Here is a 20,859-nt window from a genome sequence, read left to right on the forward strand (position 1 = left end):
GAAAAACCAGAAATTCAGAGTTCTGCTTTGGAACATTCTAGCTCTTCAGCTCATCTTCATCAAGGTGTCTTCCACCCTGTATTGGCTATTGATCTCCATTCTCAATGCTTTCGTCATCTGTATTTTTAAGTACTTTTTCATGTAGTTAAGTGCCACCAGGGACAGAGATTTAGTGCTACAGGATAAACTTGTCTATTTGCTACTAAAAAATTCAGCAGAGTGAAACATTTGGCTGGATCAGACTATGCATATACAGAGTTTGTAGAATGTAATTGCTACAGTTGCTCACGGGTCTTCCTTTCAAAAACTTTGAATAAGGTAGTTTGCTCTTTGTCTGACATTTTTTCTTTTAATCTGTTTATCAGAACACAGCTAATGAAAATATTCTTTGGGAGGGTTGATTCAGAAGCTTTAATGCCCAGTGATTTAATGTGTGAGAATTTATGCAATTTACTTGCACTGCACATTCGTGTTAAGTCATTTATGCCAAGATATTTTCAGGATTAAGACTGTAAACTCTTTACACTCTATTGCATTTTCTCTAGGTGATTTTAATTTAGTTGAAAATAGTAAATGTTGGTTTTTCAACAAAAAGCAAAGCTTGATCAAGACTCAGCTGAGAAATGGGGCAGAACTGTAGTTGAGACAGAGGAGCAAATTTTCTTACTATTTCTTACTTAAACTTAATGTATTGCTTTGGAAGTATTTAGAGTGTTCTCCTCGTAGATATTGATTTAGTACACACTGCCTATCAGAAAAATAATGAAATGGAATGTTGAGAGTATAAAAAAATCTCCGGTGATAATCAGTGTTGACTTAAAGGGTGGTTGAAGCTTCTATTAATTGATTTCTGAAACAGTAATGCTAAATTACTGAGTGCAGTCTGAGTCTACAGCAAATATCCCCCGGGCACACTGATATTTTGTGGAACACTACTAGTACTTTTACCTGATTTTACACTGGCTGTGAATACTGTTAGTATTTAACCACAACCAATGTAAACTTCAAGCAGAGGTGGTAAGCCAGACTCTTCCTTCTACTTCCCCGTTTCTCTTCCAGGCTTACAAATCCCTGGGAAAAGAGAAATTAGAAAGTACACTTTGAAAACAGAGGAAAAAGTATTTAGGTGCCAATTAATCATTTGCATTGTAGGCTATGCTCTCAGTCATTTGGTGGGGATAAGGTGGGATTCTAAAGGAGAGTTCTCAACTCCACTAAGAAACGTTTAGTTTGCTTCAAAGCAACAACCTGTTTCTGAAATTTAAACAAATCAATGTTCTTTTAGAAAAACTTGATACTTTGTGACTTTTAAATGCCTTGTCTCTGAAAATTTGTATTATGTAAAATTCAAGCTGCAGATTAATTTATAAAAGTTTAATATGTTCCCCATTTTGAAGGGCGAGGAGACAGTTCAAAGATCTTTGAGCACATGACAGCAAACCTTTTATTTAGAAATGTTTTCTACCTGCTTGATGCGACTGTTTTGAAGTGTTCCTAGTATAATGCTGTATGAACACCTTAGGGCACCTGAAATCAAAATATGTATATACTTCTGACTGTGAATGCAAGATTTCTCTCTCTGTTCTCTCCTGTGAGACTGATGAGCATTTTTCTTTGTCCCACAGGGGTTGTTCAGAACTTTGTCGTATACCCATGGTGGAATACAAACTTGACAGTGAAGGCACCCCATGTGAGTATAAAACCCCTTTCAGAAGGAATACCACTTGGCATCGGGTGCCGACTCCCGCTGGGCAGCCTCTCTCTCGTGCCTCTCCAATCCTAGGAACATCTGACAGACTGCAGTGCCAGCAGCTTCTCCAGCAGGCTCAGACAGCCATTCCTCGTAGCACTTCCTTTGATAGAAAGCTGCCAGATGGTGCAAGGTAATGCTCTCTCTGCTCCATGACTGTCGTTTTCCTAATGTGCATTACTTTGGAAATCTCTGCGGTCTAGAACTTCAATGTCTTGTTTTTAGACCTTATTTTATTGGGTTTTTCATTCTGAGGTTGTATTAAATAGCATTCACTGGACCAGTCTGCCTGAAACAGGTGACTTTTGGTTTTTGTGGTAGAAGCGGGCAGTACTAAGGATCCTGCTGCTGAGGACGGCTGACCTTTCCCTTTAGTCCCAAATCAACTAAGTGGGAAACTGCCTTATAACTTCTGGATCTTAACAATGTCCTGTTCCCCACCGTTTGGAAGACTATTTAAACAAATATTGAGTGTAAATAAAATGAAGTCATTCCTTTAAAAATTAATTATTTAATCTCGTTACCAAGGTATTGGCATAGTTTCAAAGGGTTCTGTAACTCATTACCAGCCCTTATGCTTTGCTTTGCTTTTAATTAAACAAAGCAGAGCTTGTGATTTGAATATGTAACACCTCTTAGATGATGGGATGGTGTCCTTAAATGTTAGCTCTGTTCTAATTTAATCATAATTCTTCATAAGATGAAACTTTGTTTTTAAAGATAAAAATTTGCAAATACATTTGACCTTTGAATTTTTTAGGAAAACCATATGTCTTGAGCAGAACTCTATGCTTTATTGTTTATAATTATTTCAGCTCATGCTCTTATCTATGGAGTGATGTAGTTCTATTTTCCATGGAAATATTTTTACATGTTAAAAATATCTGAATGATACAAAAATCTGAAATATTAGTCTTAAATGGGTTTAAAGTAATTCTGGATTAAATCATTAAATGCCACTATGGCTACATTGACTAGCTTATTTAGTAGAAAAAAATTAATGACTTTCTACAAAGTAATAGTAGTAGGGATTTTAATATATGTCTCTTTCATTGTCTGGGGAAGAAAGACTCCCCAGTTATGACCATTTGATCATTTGTGTTCTTCTTCTCACCTACCTCCCTCTCCATCCTCTGAAAAATTGAGAGATGCATTTCTGAGGCATTTAAATACTATTGTAGAACTTAAGATTTTCCTAATGTCTTGTTAATTAAATTCTCAATAACATCTAACATAAGGAGACAATGTATCAAATGTCTAGAAATACTTCATCATTTATGAAGCTTTATTAAGCACGCTGTATGCCAATACAGAAAAGAAGGGGAAGCTTTCTGACATGCTACTCAATTCCAAAAAGGCTTCACAAGCATAAGCTGCACTTCTCGTAACACTCAGCAAAGCATGTTAAAAATGCTTAGACTGAGTCTACTCTTATCATGAAGAAATTCCTGTATCACTTAAGTAAAACATGTGCAGTGCAGGAGTGCTGTACTGGGGATGTCATGATACAGAGTGTAAATAATGAAAAGGGAGGAAAATTGTGGATTCTGGCATGTAGGTCTTGAAACATGTAAAGAAAGGTGCCTAATTGGCAAGGTCTTTCCACATGGGAAGAGGCATAGTTGATGATTTGGCAGAGAGATGGGCTTAAAACAGAAGAGTTTGAATTCAGGTGGATTAATACTTAAAAGTAGTCTTGCAAGGGTGAAAGTGTATACTCAGGCTAGGAAAATGATGAAGAGATTTTAAAGGGTCAGAGACCCAGTTTAAGAGTGCAAGCAGGGAGAAGCAAGTTGATAAAACGGGGAAGATTTAATAGCTGATCTGAAAATGAGCTAAGGCTGAAGTCAGCAGTAAAATTATTTGGCTTAGAAGCAAAAAGAGGAAGAAACAGAATAAATGTGGATTAGACATAGTAAGAGACTCAAGCAGCAAAATTTCAGCTACTGTGACATATAATACTTAGGTGCCTAATCCCTGGAGTGAAATTAGAAGCTGAGAGCTGGACACTTGTGCTCCTAATGCAATTCCTGAGAATGAAGTGCTTTGAGGAGGCAATCTGAGTATTTTCAGTGCTGTTCAAGGAATTTCCTCTACTTAGTCACTTAGGAATACAAGGATATCCTTAAGCTCTACTTCTGTTTTCACAAAGTGGCTAATTCTGTGACAGCTACTCATAGCCTGTGCCTAAGTGAAGCTTCAGGCAGACTCACTCTTCTGATTTTTGCACCAAGTCTCTGTGTACTTCAGTCCCTGAGTCGCACTTGTAGGCAATGCATCCTAACACCTGGAGTCTGGAATCCATTCCTGAGAGCAGATGGTTGGAATTTTTGTGTGAAGGAACTGTGTGAGGCAGCCATTGATGGGATTTCTCTGGTTCTCCTTTTGTAGCCACTCATTTTTTCCTAGGCTAAAGGCTTGTCACTTGTCCAGCAAATGAGAGGTTAACATATTTCAGCCTTGGAACAGCACAAAGCAATATCCTGGCTTTGAGGACAATGTCCTAAACATCAGCCTGGAGGGTGGAAAAACATGGGATCATAATTTATCTATTCCTCAATGCTGGGTCACTTAATCTGTGCAAAAATGCATAATTCTTGGTGGTAATAACAAGTTCATGGAACTTGAATTAAGCTATAGCCTATTGACTAATTCATTTAACTGAGAGAGGTTCAGTCCTGTCAATAGTTGTAAGAGCAAGACATGCTGAAAAATAAGATACTACACTATTTATTATTTGTTGGCTATCAGGCAAAATATAACACCTACTGTCTTTAAACAGCCACTGTCTTTAAATTTTCAAGCTGAACAGCAAAGTTGCATATTCAAAGGTCATGTTCTTGAGAAAGTGTTTTGCATAAAGAAAAAGAGCACATCTTCAGTTCCTCCCTGAGTACATACATTTATTTCTACATGAAAAAGGGGGGAGAGAAAAGAAAAAAAAAAAGATAAACACAGGGAATTGAATTCAAGATAATATCAAGATTATTGAAGGAAATTGTATTGTAATTATGGAATGATGTGCACAGAAGTAAAGGAAAGGATGTGAACAAACCCAAATTTAAGCATTAAATTTCAGCTGTCTGGGAATCTAAGAAAACTGCTTAGAGACATTGTTAAGACATGAGGCTTAAAAGTTTAAATAATAAGTACAAAATAATACCCTTAATGAAAATGGCTTTTTGTTGCTTTTCTATGTCAAGAGATTAATGAAATAAAATTTTTAAAAGTATTAGAATTGCCTCTTCCAATTTTAGAATCTTTAAAATTGGAATAAGTGCCAAGGAACTAAAAATCATTTCTGATCCACTATGAGAACTTCCCACCCATGAATTGAGAGACCTAATCCAGCTGCTTTGACTCCTGAGTAATCCCACTTACTCAGAACTAAAGCCAGATCTAAGGAAAATAGGATTTGGCACTCAGTCTTTCTCTTTTTCTGCCTTTTTATATATACAGTTGGAAATATTTTATTTGTGAATAAATTCTTGTTAAAGTTTTATGAAACTGAGATAAACCTTTTAAATTCCTCAGATGGATGTAACTAAGTGTTCATACTGCATCTGTATTATTTATTAAAATGAATGCATTTGATAAAAGAAGCACAGCCCAGTTCAAATCTGAAACCCCACAAATACCTCAGTGCACTGTTAATGGCTCTAAAATCAACATTACAGAAGTTCTCCAAGCAACCAGTCCTCATCCAGTGACCCAGGACCCAGCGGGAGCAGCCACTGGAGACAGCAAGTGGGATATGACGGGTATTAGTGCTTTTTAAAAACTTGTATTTAAATCTGGCAGTAGCTCCCATGCACCTTCTTTCTTAAGCAAAATTTTTATGGCTGTTCTAGATTTTATTTTAAAGCACTATTAGTATCTGTTAAGATGTATACGTTTACTGATCTTTGATGTAACTGCAATTTTAGAAGTCATCCTAATTTAACTCTTCAGGACCATATTTTAAAATTCAGGTAATTGAGAAATAGTTCTTAGGCTTATTTTCCCAGGAATTGGCCAGAAATCAGCTAGTAACTCAGAACCAGAATAAAATGAAAATACTTCCTCCTCCAGCTTCAGGATTTGAATTTGATTTAAAAAAATCTTTATGGATTTTGAAGGTTTTATTTCCTGCTATGTTTGTTTTTGTGACAGCCATTCCATAGTATATGTCCTCAAAAAAGTAGGAATTTCAGAGGTCTCTTCTCCCTAAAAGGCTTTGCATAGATGGTCCTTTTGCATCCCTGTTAATCCCTTGGTAGAGACATTTCAGAAGTTAGCTATCTGTATGTAAAAGATCATCCCAATATAACTCATGTCATAAGAATATTATGAGACATCTGTTCTAAACTTCTTTAAATTTATGACTTTGTTGTATATATACAGCTGCTGAAAACAAAATGTTCAGCTATGGCAGTATCTACAATAGAGCAATATAAAAGCATTCCAGACTTCCCAAGTGGCTTTCAGAAGCTACTTTTCAGAAAAAAAATGTGAATACTGAAAGCATCCGCTTGACTTCTTGAAGCTTATTAATGCTTTGGCATGATTGAGTGTGGATAAGATATTCCATGTAGCAGATATATATGCAGTATCTTGTAGACTCTTCAAGGAATTTCACATAACTCAGTGAAATCTCTGGCAGTTAAATAGATGCTAATAATTCAAATAAAACTGTAGCTTTCTTTTTTTTTTTGATTGACAGTCAACTCATCAAAATGCATCTTGTGTCATTTTTTCCAGCACACTTATTTCTAACAGTAATCTAGGTTTTAGTTTGTTGCTTCGTGAAATGTTTAAACTTTTGCAGTATAATACAAAGCAGTAGATCTGGTACTAACTTGCATATTCTCAGCATGAAGCCCTGCAAAACTGCAATTACTTTCTGTGGGCTTAGATCACAAAGAGGTTGAGCATATATTACCATGGTTCTTCACTGCAAAAGCCTTTGGGTATATAGCCCCAAGAATAAATTTCTTCTTAAAGTTCAGTGTCTTGTTGGCATGTTCACACTTCAGATATAACAGTGTGTTGATGAAAAGAGTTGCATGCAAATATTTCTATGCAGAGTTTGGAAATGTTTGGGGATTATGATTATTTTAAAAGGTCACAAAATACATGCTTTAAGAGTAAAAAGTGATGTAGTTCATCGTGTAATTAATCTTACAGAATAAAAACCTTAATGGCTTAATTTTCTGCTTACATTCAAAGATGCCAGTCCCCTTTACTCCATGAACATCACCAAGGTTCAGGCTCACTGGAGTGTGAAGGAGGCAGAGAACGAGAGGAAACTTTGGAAGGAACTAGACATTCTGGTAATAAACCCCACTGTATCTTTCAAGTGCATGTTGTTTGCAATGCAGTGCCTGGTGAAGTGCAGCCACCTCCCCACGTGGAGGTTTGACTCACAAAGAGCGTGTGATGGGACAGTGAAGGCAGGGGCTGTTATGACATTCTGCAAAGATACCCGTGTCTGATTGCAAGGAGTGTGCAGGTTTGGAACCAGCTGCTGAGTCATGTGCCTTTCTCCATTGTTTCTGGCAGAAGCCAAGTGGCATGCACCATCAACCAAAGTCCTGAGCTCCTACAAAGACCGAGCTTTACAGAAAGAGGGAGGTGGCAAGGAGTCGCCAAACAAGCTCTCACATGTAAGTCTGTTCCTTGGATGTCATTCAGAACTCTGAAAACAAACAAACCCCAAAACAGCAACAACGAAAAGCTACTCTGGACTTAGAGAAATAAATCCCAAAAATACATTTTAGTAATATCTGAAAACCACTGTGTGTTTTGGGAGACAAAGATTATGCTCATCCAGATGCGGGTTGAATCAAGTATGCTTAATCTTTGTTTACAAACTCAGAATTCCAAGAGGGCTTGGGTCTGGGGCATTGAGGAGATAAAATTACTAAAATTCCACTCAGCTGTGAATTTGCAGCTTCATTTATACTGGCTTGTTTAATCTGTGGAGTATTTAATTGCCCTTTAAAAGAAAATAAAATTATATTTACCATAGCACTTTTCATCTTATGTGAAATACCCATGGAGTGTAATTATCAATAAGCACTATAAAAATGTAGCTTGTATGTTGGGAATGCTGAACAGATTTTCTAGTCTACCTTGTTTACAGTAATGGAAAAATCCTCAACAGCCTAGTGATGGAAAGTACATAATGATAAAGTTTGTTACATGGAAAATCCTGCTATATGTAGTAAGAGTCTATGCAATGTTTGCAAACTTACATTTTATATGTGAGCAACAGCATAGGAGAGGGAGCTTATGAAAAAGTTAGTCACACTTCCTTTTTAGTCACCCTACCTAACAGAAGCCCATTTGCCATAGTACAAATCCATCTGCCTTTAGTCTGGCTACTGTCACAGACATAAGTTAATCCAGCTCTCTATAAAATTTATTTTAAAAGATAAATAACAAAACCTCTGGACTTTATTGGTGTAAAAGTCTGACTTAACTATTCCACTTCAATAGCCATATTTAGTTTAGGGCCTTATGACTTAAGATACTTTCATCTGGTACACATACATCACAATTGGCTTCAATTTAACTAGCCACACATTCAAATTGGATTTGATCCAATGAGCTGCATATTTCAGCCACACTGAGAAAAAGCCAACAATAATTCAGTCTTTGGTGGTTTTCAGATATGCAGTAGGGCTTGTTTGAACAAATAATTACCAATGCTTCTATCTTTAAAAAATGCTTACTTTAACTGTTCAGAAATGCAATTTTATGGATGTTAAGCAGGTCCTATAATCAGAAAATTAAATTCTGATTTTAAGATTTGTGATAGAAGATGGAACTAGAGCCGTTTTATTTGCAGTGACATCAACCTTTAATGTGTCTAGCCAGCTGTGCAATTCATTTCACAGAAACTGGTGGTATAATTGGCTCTTTTCATACTTTGCAGTTATATGATAGCATACTGTAAAAAAAAATAATTAAATGGTTTTTGAATGGCACAAATGCAGTAATTTATATGAAAATAGATCTCTTACTGCTTAATTTGAGTGGGGTCTTTTTTGGTTTGTTTTCTCGTTGCTAAGATTGGGGACAAAAGCTGTTCAAGCCACTCCAGCAGCAACACCTTATCCAGCAATACGTCCAGCACCAGCGATGAAAAGCACTTTGGTTCTGGAGACCTGATGGATCCCGAGCTGCTGGGGCTGACCTATATCAAGGGGGCTTCTACGGACAGCGGGATCGACACGGCTCCCTGCATGCCAGCCCCGCTGCTGGCCCCTCTGCACCTGGCTGGCAGCAGGGCTGGGGTGCACTGCCACCCAGAGCCCTGGGCAGAGCCGCCCGAGGCGCCCGGGCCGGACGACGAGCCGGCCAAACTGTACGTGGTGCACGGCTACGGCCCCGCCATGGCCAGCGGCCACGCCGCCGAGGGCAGCATGGGCGACCTCAGCGAGATCTCCTCTCATTCCAGGTACGCTTGCTGCCAGCCGGGGGCTACGGACTAGGGCAACGCACAGATAACTCTTCCGTGCTGTCTTCCTTCTGTTTGCCCTTCTTTGAAACTCAGCTTAAAAGATTTTGATGGGGTTTTTGCATTCAAATGCCTGTACGAGCAGTTTTCAAGTGATTTTTGATGAGTCTGCCTGGAGAGCATAGCCAGACCTCCTCCCAAATCTGATGGAGGCTTTATATGTGACCCTTGCTTAGGTTTTTAAAATTGGGAAACGTCTCTGAGTAAAAGAGAAGTTTGCCCCTTAACTTATTTCACATACTTTTTTTAGTATAGGGCAACAAATTACCTTGGAGGTAATGCTGAGAGAAATCAGAAAAATTGAACAATGGGCAATTTTTACATATAGAGAAACTACATTGCATACCATCCCCCCTCATCTGCATTATTCTGATGTGTGCTTTACAGTTTTGCTTGTTGAAAGGCATTTATTATTGATTTTCAGCTTTTCTTTTTGTCACCAATGAAACGTGTGCATGGTACATCTGTTATAAAGCTTGTTGAAAGTACACTTCTATAGCTGGTTGCCTTTATCTTCCAGTTCCCATTTTATGTTGACTTTGAAGTTGAAGCTTTGGTCTATGTATTACGGTTTTTACTCTGTAAAGGATAGAAGGAAATTGTTTGTTCTTCATTCCCTCTGATTTTCTTGTTTTCAGTGTCAATCAGTAAAGGAAAATAAGCAAATAATACCTTGTATACTGATTTGCTTGTTTGCTTGACATGAGTGAATTTGTCTTGTATGGTTATTCTGAAGAAATGTATTATTCAAGGAAGTATTTGCTTTAGTTTATTTGAAATAGGTTTTAGAGTCTTCACTAAAAGTATGTCTTAGTGCCTACTAGTGCTATTATTCATAATAAAAGGGGCTGTTAAAATTATCCAGAGAACTGTCTGGTGTAACTGAAATTTACTTTGTTAAATTTGCTGATAATTTAATAATAGTGTGTCTGATTGAAAGGGACAGCCTAATATTGTATCAACTGGGAAAATTATTGTGAAATGGAAAAGCACATTGGTTTTATGATTAGGGAGATATTTGAGTAATTCCCTATGTAGTTCTTTATGTAAATGTGTGTGTACATATTTACTTTAAATTGCACACACAAATTGAATATATGTGTATATATATATATATATATATATATATCTTGAATTTAGGCTTTTAGTTTTGATTCACATCAGTCTGCACTGGCATTTCAGCAGGCTGAATTCCATGCATTGTTTGTTTTAGAAACTCATCACAATTCTGTTCTCAAAGAGCTTTAATGTGTACACAGTTGGTGTTTAGAAAATGACTGTGCTGATTTTGCTTCATTGATTTTAACCTTGAGAAAAGCTTCACAGTGAGAATTATTGCTGCATACCAGACAGAGAATTTCTGATTTGTTGTTGCATAGCATATTTATATTTTCCTTTTGTGTGTTTGGTTCACTTTTCCAGTGGGTCACATCATTCAGGAAGCCCATCAACACACTGCTCTAAAAAGAGTGGCTCCCTAGATACCTCCAAAGTTTATATAGTGTCACAGAATAGCAGTCAACAGATGTCTGGGTCGATTTCAAAACCATACCACAGACAAGGAGCAGTGAGTAAATATGTCATTGGATGGAAAAAATCGGAAGGAAGTCCTACACCTGAAGAATCTGAAGTTTCTGAATGTCATGAGTAAGCAGTCTGTTTTACTTTGTTGGGGGAAGAAGGGTGGTGAAAATAAATTTTAAAATAGGATAGAACAAAACTACAAGTTCTGTTTTGCCTTTTAATGTTCAGGGTTTTTTTCTGTACCTTTATGTGTCTAATGAAGTTTAACACTGGAATAATCCATGAGAAATGTGTTGTTCTTAGCTGGAAGTAAAAAGGCTTGAACTCAAAGGAAAACATATAGATATATATATCAAATATAGGCTTCAAAATCATCTTTGTGGATAATGTCCCTGCTTTCCTTTTGTGCACAAGCTGTTTGGTGCTGTTTCTCAATAAACCATAATCAGCCACTGTCTATCTCAGTAAATTGACAAGATTACATGCAGTACTGGATTTTCAGATGTTTAATTGGGATTTGTTTAATGGGAATGGGTTATTTTCATCGAATTTTTAGTTTTGCATATGTGTGCACATTTATGGCAAGAGTGTTATTTAAAAATATATACTAGAATATATATGCTATAAAATATGAAACTGAAGTTGAACTCTTAAATTCCTAGTTTTTTAAAGTAGAGGACATTACTACTCTCCTGTTCTGGTTATTTGTGTTCCTTTGTGTTAGCATGGAGGTGATTTAATTTCTTTCCCCCAGTGTTTTAATTACATAAATTGTTCAATCATACAAGTATTGTATTTATAATGTGATAACTTCAGTGTTTCCCACCAATTTTTGGATTTCAAAATCAATAAGCTACTGAAATGATGTCTCCTTATTTTGAATGGTGGCCTTAAAATTGGATAATGAATTGGGGTATTTAGACTGAAACAACAGCAATTTAGAAAATTATCTTCAAGAGATAGTTCTGTTCAAGAACTATTATTGAATATGACAACACTTCCTATTAAAAAAACATATTTTCAGATTTTTCCATTACATATATATATTGCCTCACCTCTTTCTTCCTAGGAAAGCTCTCTGTATCACAGATTGGAAATACCTCTTTGAGGATAATTATGTTGAAATAAAATAGCATCTCTGATTAACAGTGATGATAAATATTGGGTCAATTGCTGAATGTTGTGCCACTATAGGCTATAATTCACTGAGAATTGCACTTTACCATAGCAAAGCTTATTTTCTCTCTGCTGAAGACAGTCACAGATGAGGCTGCACTTGGCAGTGAGCAATGCCTTCCCATGTGTGTTCTCTCTGAGTTGCAATCTCCAGCTCCTTCGATTACATTCTCAGAGTAAACCTGTTAAAGTCCTGTCTCTGCTTTCTCACTGGAAGGAGCTGAAGGCTAATAATTCAGTTTGACAGTCTTTTGCTGACTCTAACTAGATTTTTATGTGCTGATAATAAAGGAAGACACCTGTTTAATTTATCTAAGCAGCTTTATGAAATTGCTGATAATAAAATATACTTACACTGGGCAATTGATTGCCAATACATTTCAAACATTGCTGTGATGACCACAGTAATTTTGCCAGATTGTAAAGCTGGAGGCTGTATTGTATTATAAAATACTGAGGGTTTTTTTTTATTTTTATTTGCTATGGAAGTAAAAGTTGAAGTATTTGGAAATGTCGAAATAAATATAACTTGTACTGATAGAGAAGTGGGGTGTGTAAAAAAAGAGAGAGGCAAGCTAGGAGAAATTAGGATTATGCTTTTTAAAATTGTTCTTTAGAATTTCTAAACTCTATTTCTCAGAGGTTTAAGAATTTCATTTTGTACCCACAAACAGTTTCATAAAGGTGAAGTGTTAAAAAAAAATCTAAACAGCATTCTGTGTCAGGAGATAATTCTAACAATTTCCACGTTGACAGAAAATGATTGTAGTCTTTCAAATCCAATTCCTTGCTAAAAACACCCATTTTCTCAACAGAGTGTATGATGATATTGATGCTGTGACTGCATCAAGTCCACTCCAAACTTCTGTCAGGAATGCTATTGTTGAAAGCCAGCAAGTCTTGTCCAAAGAAGATTTTCTGAAGCTGATGCTGCCAGACAGCCTCTCTATGGAGGAAGGGAGAAGAAAGGTTGGCTACTTTCTTTGACTCTCTGTGTTTCAGTCCTTCAATAACCTTGGAAGTGGGTTTCTAGTATGCCCAAAATTGCTGTACAGAATGCAATTTTGTTTTGTACAAGCTAAGTTTATCCTATGGGGATGACCATAAGTTCCCAAAATATCATTTCCCATGAGGATGGGAAATGTTTGTTTGATGATTATTTATAAAATCCAGTATTTGTTGAAATATGTCTTTGCTTAGTTTGACCAGAGGTGGATGCAGGTCGAGCAACTTCATTATAATTTGAAAGGTTAAAAGTGACATTTTGAAGGAAGGAGGCCTAAATTTGTACATCTTGTATGATACTAAAGCACATGAATAAAAGTAGCCCTCTTTCCTCTGCCCTGTAATAATTCTGCTAAAAATCTGAATCAGTTTTATGTAGGTATCAGTGGCAGATCTCAGAAGCCATAATTGTCAGTGCTACTGGAGAGACTGGATCTAATCTTTGCAGTAAGGAGACAGTTGGTCATGCTTAATAGTTCACAATAAGTGGATAGCAATCTTAAAATTTGCTGCTCCCCAAAGTAAATGGTTCTGAATTCTGTGCTTAATGTGGAATACAGAACAAAGCAATTGAATTACTTGAGATAATTGTCACACTTCCATGTTAACTCAATGCTCTCTTAACACACTGTGTTTATACAATATGCTAAATAGCATAATCATCATGTCTGAACAAAGTAACACATGGGAATCTTCTAAGTGCAGAGTTGAATTTGAAATTCAGATCATATATATTTTATAATATGTGATATGTTAAGTGTGCATTATATATGCTTGAATTTTTGCACATCATGTCTTAGGGGTTTTTGTGATTGATACAATAATTGGAGGGATTTTGTGAAGATTCCAGGAACTGCCAGTGTTTGTGGCTGCCTAAATAAGAGCCAACAAAGAGAGGGGAGGTGTGGCTGAGATAAATGATTGCTTCCTCTCCAGGGCACCTGAACAAAAGTTAAATAAGTGAGTGAGACCATGGGCCCTGACTCTCAAGGAACCCCAGCCACAGGAGTTGGCAGGGTACAGTCTATAAGTATGCCTTCATAGAGGGGAGTAATCCTGATATTGCTGAGCCAGGCACCTTTGACAATGAACTCAGAAATTAATTTCCTAAATATGTGAAATTCTACACTATATTCACTTTTTGCAAGGGCTATTCCTCTTAAGCTCTATTCCTCATAATGGTTCTGTGTAGAGAATGAGGAACAAACAATTAATTACAAAAGAAACATCTAATTGTTGTATGCAGGACAAACCAATAAAATAATTAAGGCACTAATTGTGCTTTGTAGATGTAAAGAAAACTCTGTTTGCAGTGCTGAAAATTTACTTACCAAGTGGAATGGTCCAGCTTTACAATACAGCAACATCTTGTTTTACTGCAGATATATGGGTTGTGGTCATTTTGAAATGACTAAGCAGTTTTACTGAACCCTCTTACCTTCTTTTCTAAGCCTACTTTGTGATATCCAGAGAGATGCAGTTTCTCAAGTCACTTTTATCATCCAGTGAATTATGTGGCAGCATATATCAGTTCAGAATGTTTAACATTAAAGCATGGTCATTTCAAATTAAAATCAGGGAGTTCTATGTATAGTCTTGCATTCACATTGCCGGAGTTGGTAACCTTATATACATTTCTGTAAAACATTGCTGTCATAAGGCTCTGAAGTTTTCATTTAACATTTCATGATTAATAAAACTGCATAGTATCTGATAAATTCATGGTGATATGTTCCAAAATATTGAGAGGAAGTCTGAATATCCAATTCAGTAACTCTTTTGAGGCCCCAGTAGGTCCGATACGGTGGAATAAATCTCTGATCCTCTTGTTAGTTCAAGAATCCCAGAGTGCCTGTCCAGAAGAGCACTCCCAAGAACTGATGATGAGATGCTATTGTATGAATCACTTCAACCAGCAACATGTGTTATTTTTTTACCTTTAGTTTTCACTTTATGGAAACCTTTCCCCACGGAGGACACTCTACCGCACCCTCTCTGACGAAAGCATATGTAGCAATCGAAGGGGATCTTCCTACGCCAGCTCTCGGAGCTCAGTGATAGACCAGGCCTTGCCAAATGACATCTTGTTCAGCACTACTCCCCCATACCACAGCACACTGCCTCCCAGAATGAGCCTGACTCCTGGAATGGCAAATCTGAGAAGTAAGTCATTGTCGCTGTCATTTGCCCCGATAGGCAAAAACCTTTGTCTGAAGATATTTCTAGTTTTTTGAGGTTTTTTTTTCCAGTGGCTTGTTTGCTTTTTTTTTATTATTTTATGTGCATTTGAATTATTGAAATATTCACAAATATACTTGAAATAATAGCTAAATGGAACAGCTTTTGTTTAGATGATCCTTTTAGTAACATCTTAAAAGGAAATGTGCAATAAATGTTGACTTTGACATCTATTTCCAAATTGAATTTGCTGATGCTTTATTTAACATATTAGTAAAACCTCTACAAGTGACATTTCGTATTTAATGACAGCACAAGAATAGTCTGAAATGCTAAGTTAAAATTATTTTATGAATGTAGTTTTTTATTTGTTTAGTTTTCATAAGTGAGACCTTTATTATCTGCTTTGCTTGCAATAATTCCGGGATGAGCTATGAAATTTGTAGTAACTAAAAAAAAAAAAAAAATCAAATCAAAATCCTAATTCCACACAGAAAGATAGGTATATTTAGATTATATATCTGTATTTGTTTACTCAATAAGAGTGAAGTTTTTTTCAAAAATGCTGGATATATATGCTTCTCAGTTTAGACTGACATATAGTGAACACCTGGAGAGCAAAAAAAAAAGCCTCTCTTTTTAGCTACTCTAATATTGCATCACAGCTGACTGCAATTTAAGAAATGGGCTCTGAAGTCCATATTTAAGAAGGGTGGATTTCTTGAAAGCATTAGGGATATTTTAGGCCCATGTCCGCGCAGAATGCAGCCAGATGATTTAAAAGAAGTTGCAACAAAAAGGGCTGTGTCATTCATCATTCCTGAAGGAACCAGCAGTTATCTCCTAACTTTGAGAAATAAGCTTTATGCAGAAATCACTTTTCTAGTCAGAGAGGTCTCAGCCAAGAGACTGAGTTTTGGCCACTAACCACTGGTTAATTTTAAATTGGTATCTCAAACGAGTGCTAAATTCCTGCCTCAGATGGGACTGCTTGGTGTACCTTTTGTCATTCTAAAAATATTCTATCAGAATGAAACTCTTCACTATAAATTAATCTGAGAGGATCCTGTTCATTTATGGATAGCAAATCGAGATCCATTTTGTTTCCCTGGAGATTAATTTAGTAGATTTTTGTAGTCTATGAAGGAGCTGTATGGTATACAGTTAGACACCCTGACTGTATTTTCTTTTTTTGTTTTCCTTTATGTTAGGCTTGTTTTATAGAGCCATTTCTTGTGCATGTAAATATGCAATGGGATCAAACCTTCAGCATGCTTTTCTTCAGCAGATTGGCACAAGACACTTATCTGTGTCTTTCCAAGCTTTATGTTGCTCCTCCAGCAGTGATATTTTAGTGAGTTCTGTATTAGTTCAGTCTTAGATAGCTAATATTTCATTCTTGATGCTTCTTAGCTACAAAAAGTTATATATACACATATATATATATATAACTGGAAAAAAAACCCATAATATCTACTGATTTTTCCTGTCAGTCAAAAACTGATCCAAGGCAATTCATGCTGTTTTCAAATGCAACCCCTATTTTCTGCTTCTGGTTCTGTGTTTTGAAAGTGCTTATCCGTGCCAGCTTTATAGAATCTTTTGTGGTGTTTGTTTCAAGGAAGATTTAATTGGTTATCTGTAATTACACTCTGGAAAAAAACACATCATTCCCAACTATGTTTCAAAAATAAGGTTAGTCAGTATCGCCATATGAGAAACTAACTTTGGCTCTTTTTAGGAAGGTTTTTTGTTGTGGGTGCCTAGTAGGTATTTACGTTCTACAGCAGTGATGTGAAAGGTTTCCTTTTCATTTATAATTTTAACATGAGATTTTAGTTTCAGATATCAGGATTCATATTCTGTCATAGTAATTTTATAGGTGATCTCAAAGCATTTTAATTTTACTGATATTCAATGTTTATAGATATCAGTGGAAATAGTGTGGTTTTGGCTGAAATAATTTTAGAGAGTTATATTCTTGCGTGTTGTTATCCAGCATGAAATACTGTGGCATCACCAAATCTCATTATTTTTCACTTGCTTTAGTAAGGAAAAGAGTGTGATTAATACATAAGCAAGGCAGCACCAAAAACAAAGGGTAATAGATGACCCTAAAATCTTCCAGTTTATTGGGAAATCAGAATCAAAACAGAATGACCACACAAATAAAGAAACAGAAACTTCATCTGTGTTGATATTGACTGTATGAAGATGATGGGAAAAGTGAAGCTATAGGACTTTTAAATTATTGTTTTATCACTGGGAAAGTGGCGTGAAAAAAAAGGTTGCTTTCAGTAAAGCCTGAATTGCAAAGTCTGACAGTCCAGTGCTGTTGATTGCAACCAGTACACAAATGCAGAAATATTCACTTAATTTTATCTTATTTTTAACTTAAACCAGAAAGGAGAATATGTGTAGGTAAGAACTCCAGAATTTTACCTTGGGGACATTAAGGACTCCCTGACTGATACAGTGCTGTTCATACTGAGTGATTCTAACATGCAGGTACAAACAATTCTAACAATTGCAGGTACAAATCTCTGCCCTTCTTGAAAATTCATGGCAGGTGAATGAGCAGAGAAAAAATTAAAACAGTGATAACCACTGATACTGAACTAGTGTAGTAACATAACTTGGGAACCCAGGGAGCACAAAAAGAGAGGGGAAAGAAAATGCTCTAAGTGAGAAACTGGCAGGATGTTCCTGTGCTGTGAGGAAAGGAGCAAGGTGCAGGATAATTGCAGTGAGGAGGGTCATAAGGAAGGGAATATTTTACACGGATATACTGACAAATTCTGAAAGTTCTCAGATTATACATGCCAGATGGCAAAGGCTGCCAGAAGTACAGGAACTGTCTATGGAACTATGTTCATAGATGAAAGTCTTATCTTCAGACTGCCTTACTACCCATGTTAGCTTCAATCCCAAACTAAACTTGTTGATAAGCAGCAGTATTAAAATGAGAGAGCAGCACTGTATATTGGTGATGTGCAGTGGTAGCAGCTTGGAAATCAGTTTATCAGCAAGCAGATAAAAAATTCACACAGCCAAGGGAGAATGTGTTTGGTATAACCTGTTCTCACACAGTGAATGGTTCAACTCATTTTAACATGAGACTGTCTTTAATAAGGGAAGGGAAAGAAAAATGGTTATCAGAAGCACAGAGCAAGCTGGCATCTTTGAAGGGACATTTTGGGCAACCCTAGGCAATACTAAAGAAGGGAAGGGTTCAGCAGGCAGAAGTTGTTGCTTAAGTTGTCTTTTAATTATAGAGATATAATTACTGATTGCAGGAAGGAAAAACAGACATCCCACAGAGAGTGGGATTTACGTTTACTTGAGATTTGATAAATTTCTTCACCTGCAGCTGCTTTGAAGAGAAGCTACTTGTTAAATGACATGTCTAGTTTGAAGCAAGGACTTAGCAGATAGTTTTTTCATGATCTACAATCTCTGTGTAAGAGTTGCCATTCCAACTAAAGTGGGATAATTGTTTTGAAGTAAATAGGTTAAGTCAGGTGAATCCTTCTGTTTTCTGCATAACTAGTTACTCTTTGACTAGGGATGTATGTGGGACCAATAGCCACCAATTTCAGGAGCTGACCACATAATTTTGGTGGAAACAGGGACTCCTGATAATGCTTTATATTTTAATGCAACAATAGTAAAAATAAGAAAAATTCTTAAATGTAGGAAGTGACACAACTGAAAAGACCAGAAACTACAAGATCACTAATTTTATGCCAATGTAAGTACAGCAAATAAAGTAATCTTTAAAACTGAATATAACACTGAAAATGTTTCCTAAAGGGAAATTGTGCTGTTCCAAAAGTCAGTCTTGTGTAGCCAATCTGTAGTGGCTTACTAGATGAGGCATATCCTCCTGGACATGCAGAGGTGAGCATGTTTAAGCATCACTTGCCACCTTTGCACAAATCAAAAAGGGAAACAGGCAGCAGCTGCTGATCTGGCAGTCCTGCACAGATAGTGAGGTAACAGCAAGGTAAGAGGTGCAGGGAAGAAATGCAAATACAGGAGGCTAGAAATAATTTATCTCACCCAGAGCATTCCTGGAATACAAACAATATTCTCTGAAATTCACAGGCATCAAGGCCTGTGTCATTAGAGCTCATGTTTGGTATTTTTATTCTTTTTCTTCTTCCCCCATTGCAGAAGAACACAAATTCTGTCTTGAAAATGAATTATTCTGTGGTGGTATACTCATGCATGTTCAGTTATTCTACTTAGAATTTCAGCCATCAGCATGAGCACTTGCATTTTCAGAGCTATCAATATTCAAATCTCTACTCTGGCAGGCATTCTGCAGTTGAGTGGCTCTGTCAGGGCTTATGCAGGACTGAATAGGATCCACCCTAAGGTGAACTGAGGTTCTCACAGAGACAATGCATAATGAAGGATGACTACTGGTGAATATATCACTCCTACACTTTAATTTGGAGAGCTGGCAGAATCGCGCTGGGAGCAGCTTTCTTCCTGACAGGTTTCACAATCAGCCTCTCTAGGCTGATCACACAAAAGCAAGGGCTGTCCCTTAGGGCCTGCCTGCTGGTCTAGAACCAAAAGCTGGCTTGCCAGCCTTTCAAATAAAGTATTCTGTCTATTTTCCACAACAGGGATGTGTGAATCATTTGTACTTGCACAAATATAGTTCTTACCATTCCCACATAATTTACAGAAGTTCAGAGACTGCTCTGACTTTCAGCTTTCAATATATTTGCACAAAGTTAGCCTTAGGCTTTATGTGTGTTTATACAGAACTGAAAATAAAAAGTAAAATCTTAGTACAGATATATGAGTAGAATATGTCTGTATTATATTTTCTATTTTATATAACATCCACTATTACATACTGAGAGTAGCTATTGAGAAGGACATTCATATAGAATTTTGTCACACCACTTCCAAGTGTAATGTAACAATACTGCATTTTTCAAAGAAGTGTAGAACAAGATAAATTCCACAGTAAAGAGAATTTCTGTCCCTTCTGCAGGGGCTCCTAATTTTTGAGAGAGAATTGTAAGCCTCCATCACTTTCTTTTTCTTCATATTTTCTACTCTTTTTAAGCAAGGTTTCTGCAAAGAATAGAGCATATCATATGCTTCAATCATTGTTCTGTGCAGTAGAATGCTTTGTAACAGCCTACTCTCTTTGGATTTTCAGGTCAGAATCTTTAAGTCAAATGGATATTAATATCAGAACAATGCAGCATGCCATTTCCTTAAATGATAATGTATCTTCCTCTTGTATGAATGCATTTCTTCCTTCATTGTTTTTTGTGTTTGGTCTTTTCCTGGAAAAAAATACTCATAGTTTAAATCCCTGGAATAACTAGATGGAAATTTCCTCCTGAAATATTTGAGGAAAAATTACTATTTTGACCTTTTTGTTTAATTGGAGTGGGTATGTTTGAAGCCAGAATTCTCTTTGCCTGAGTATACTATGTGATAAAATGATTATATTCCATTGCTGGTTTTATGGTCAAGATGAAGAGTGATTGCAAATAATAGTTTTGGTTTATGATCAGTTTTAATAAACTCTGTGTCTCTGTTCAGTATTCTTTTTAACATGTTCACATTGATCAGAGTGAAGATTGCTGTGGACAGATTAGGAACATGTAAAGCTATTCAAGAAAGTTATGAAAATTAGCATCTCCTCTACTAAAATGTGTGTTTGTGGTACATTCTAGATTATGCATGA

At 36.5% G+C, this 20,859-nt stretch overlaps 1 protein-coding gene across 2 annotated transcripts in view; it reads left to right on the plus strand.

Annotated features, from left to right (window-relative positions):
• SIPA1L2 (signal induced proliferation associated 1 like 2) overlaps positions 1-20,859 on the plus strand; it is a 72,528-nt gene that overhangs the window by 40,585 nt on the left and 11,084 nt on the right. For both annotated transcript variants that reach the window (XM_079297962.1, XM_079297963.1), the window contains exons 9-16: positions 1,626-1,883; positions 5,428-5,511; positions 6,959-7,062; positions 7,292-7,395; positions 8,806-9,194; positions 10,677-10,901; positions 12,770-12,923; positions 14,903-15,122. In XM_079297962.1, the coding sequence (XP_079154088.1) occupies positions 1,626-1,883; positions 5,428-5,511; positions 6,959-7,062; positions 7,292-7,395; positions 8,806-9,194; positions 10,677-10,901; positions 12,770-12,923; positions 14,903-15,122 (1,538 nt within the window). The remainder of the gene's footprint in view (positions 1-1,625; positions 1,884-5,427; positions 5,512-6,958; positions 7,063-7,291; positions 7,396-8,805; positions 9,195-10,676; positions 10,902-12,769; positions 12,924-14,902; positions 15,123-20,859) is intronic.

This window comes from Erithacus rubecula (genome assembly GCF_903797595.1).
Source record: "Erithacus rubecula genome assembly, chromosome: 2".
Classification (NCBI taxonomy): domain Eukaryota; kingdom Metazoa; phylum Chordata; class Aves; order Passeriformes; family Muscicapidae; genus Erithacus; species Erithacus rubecula.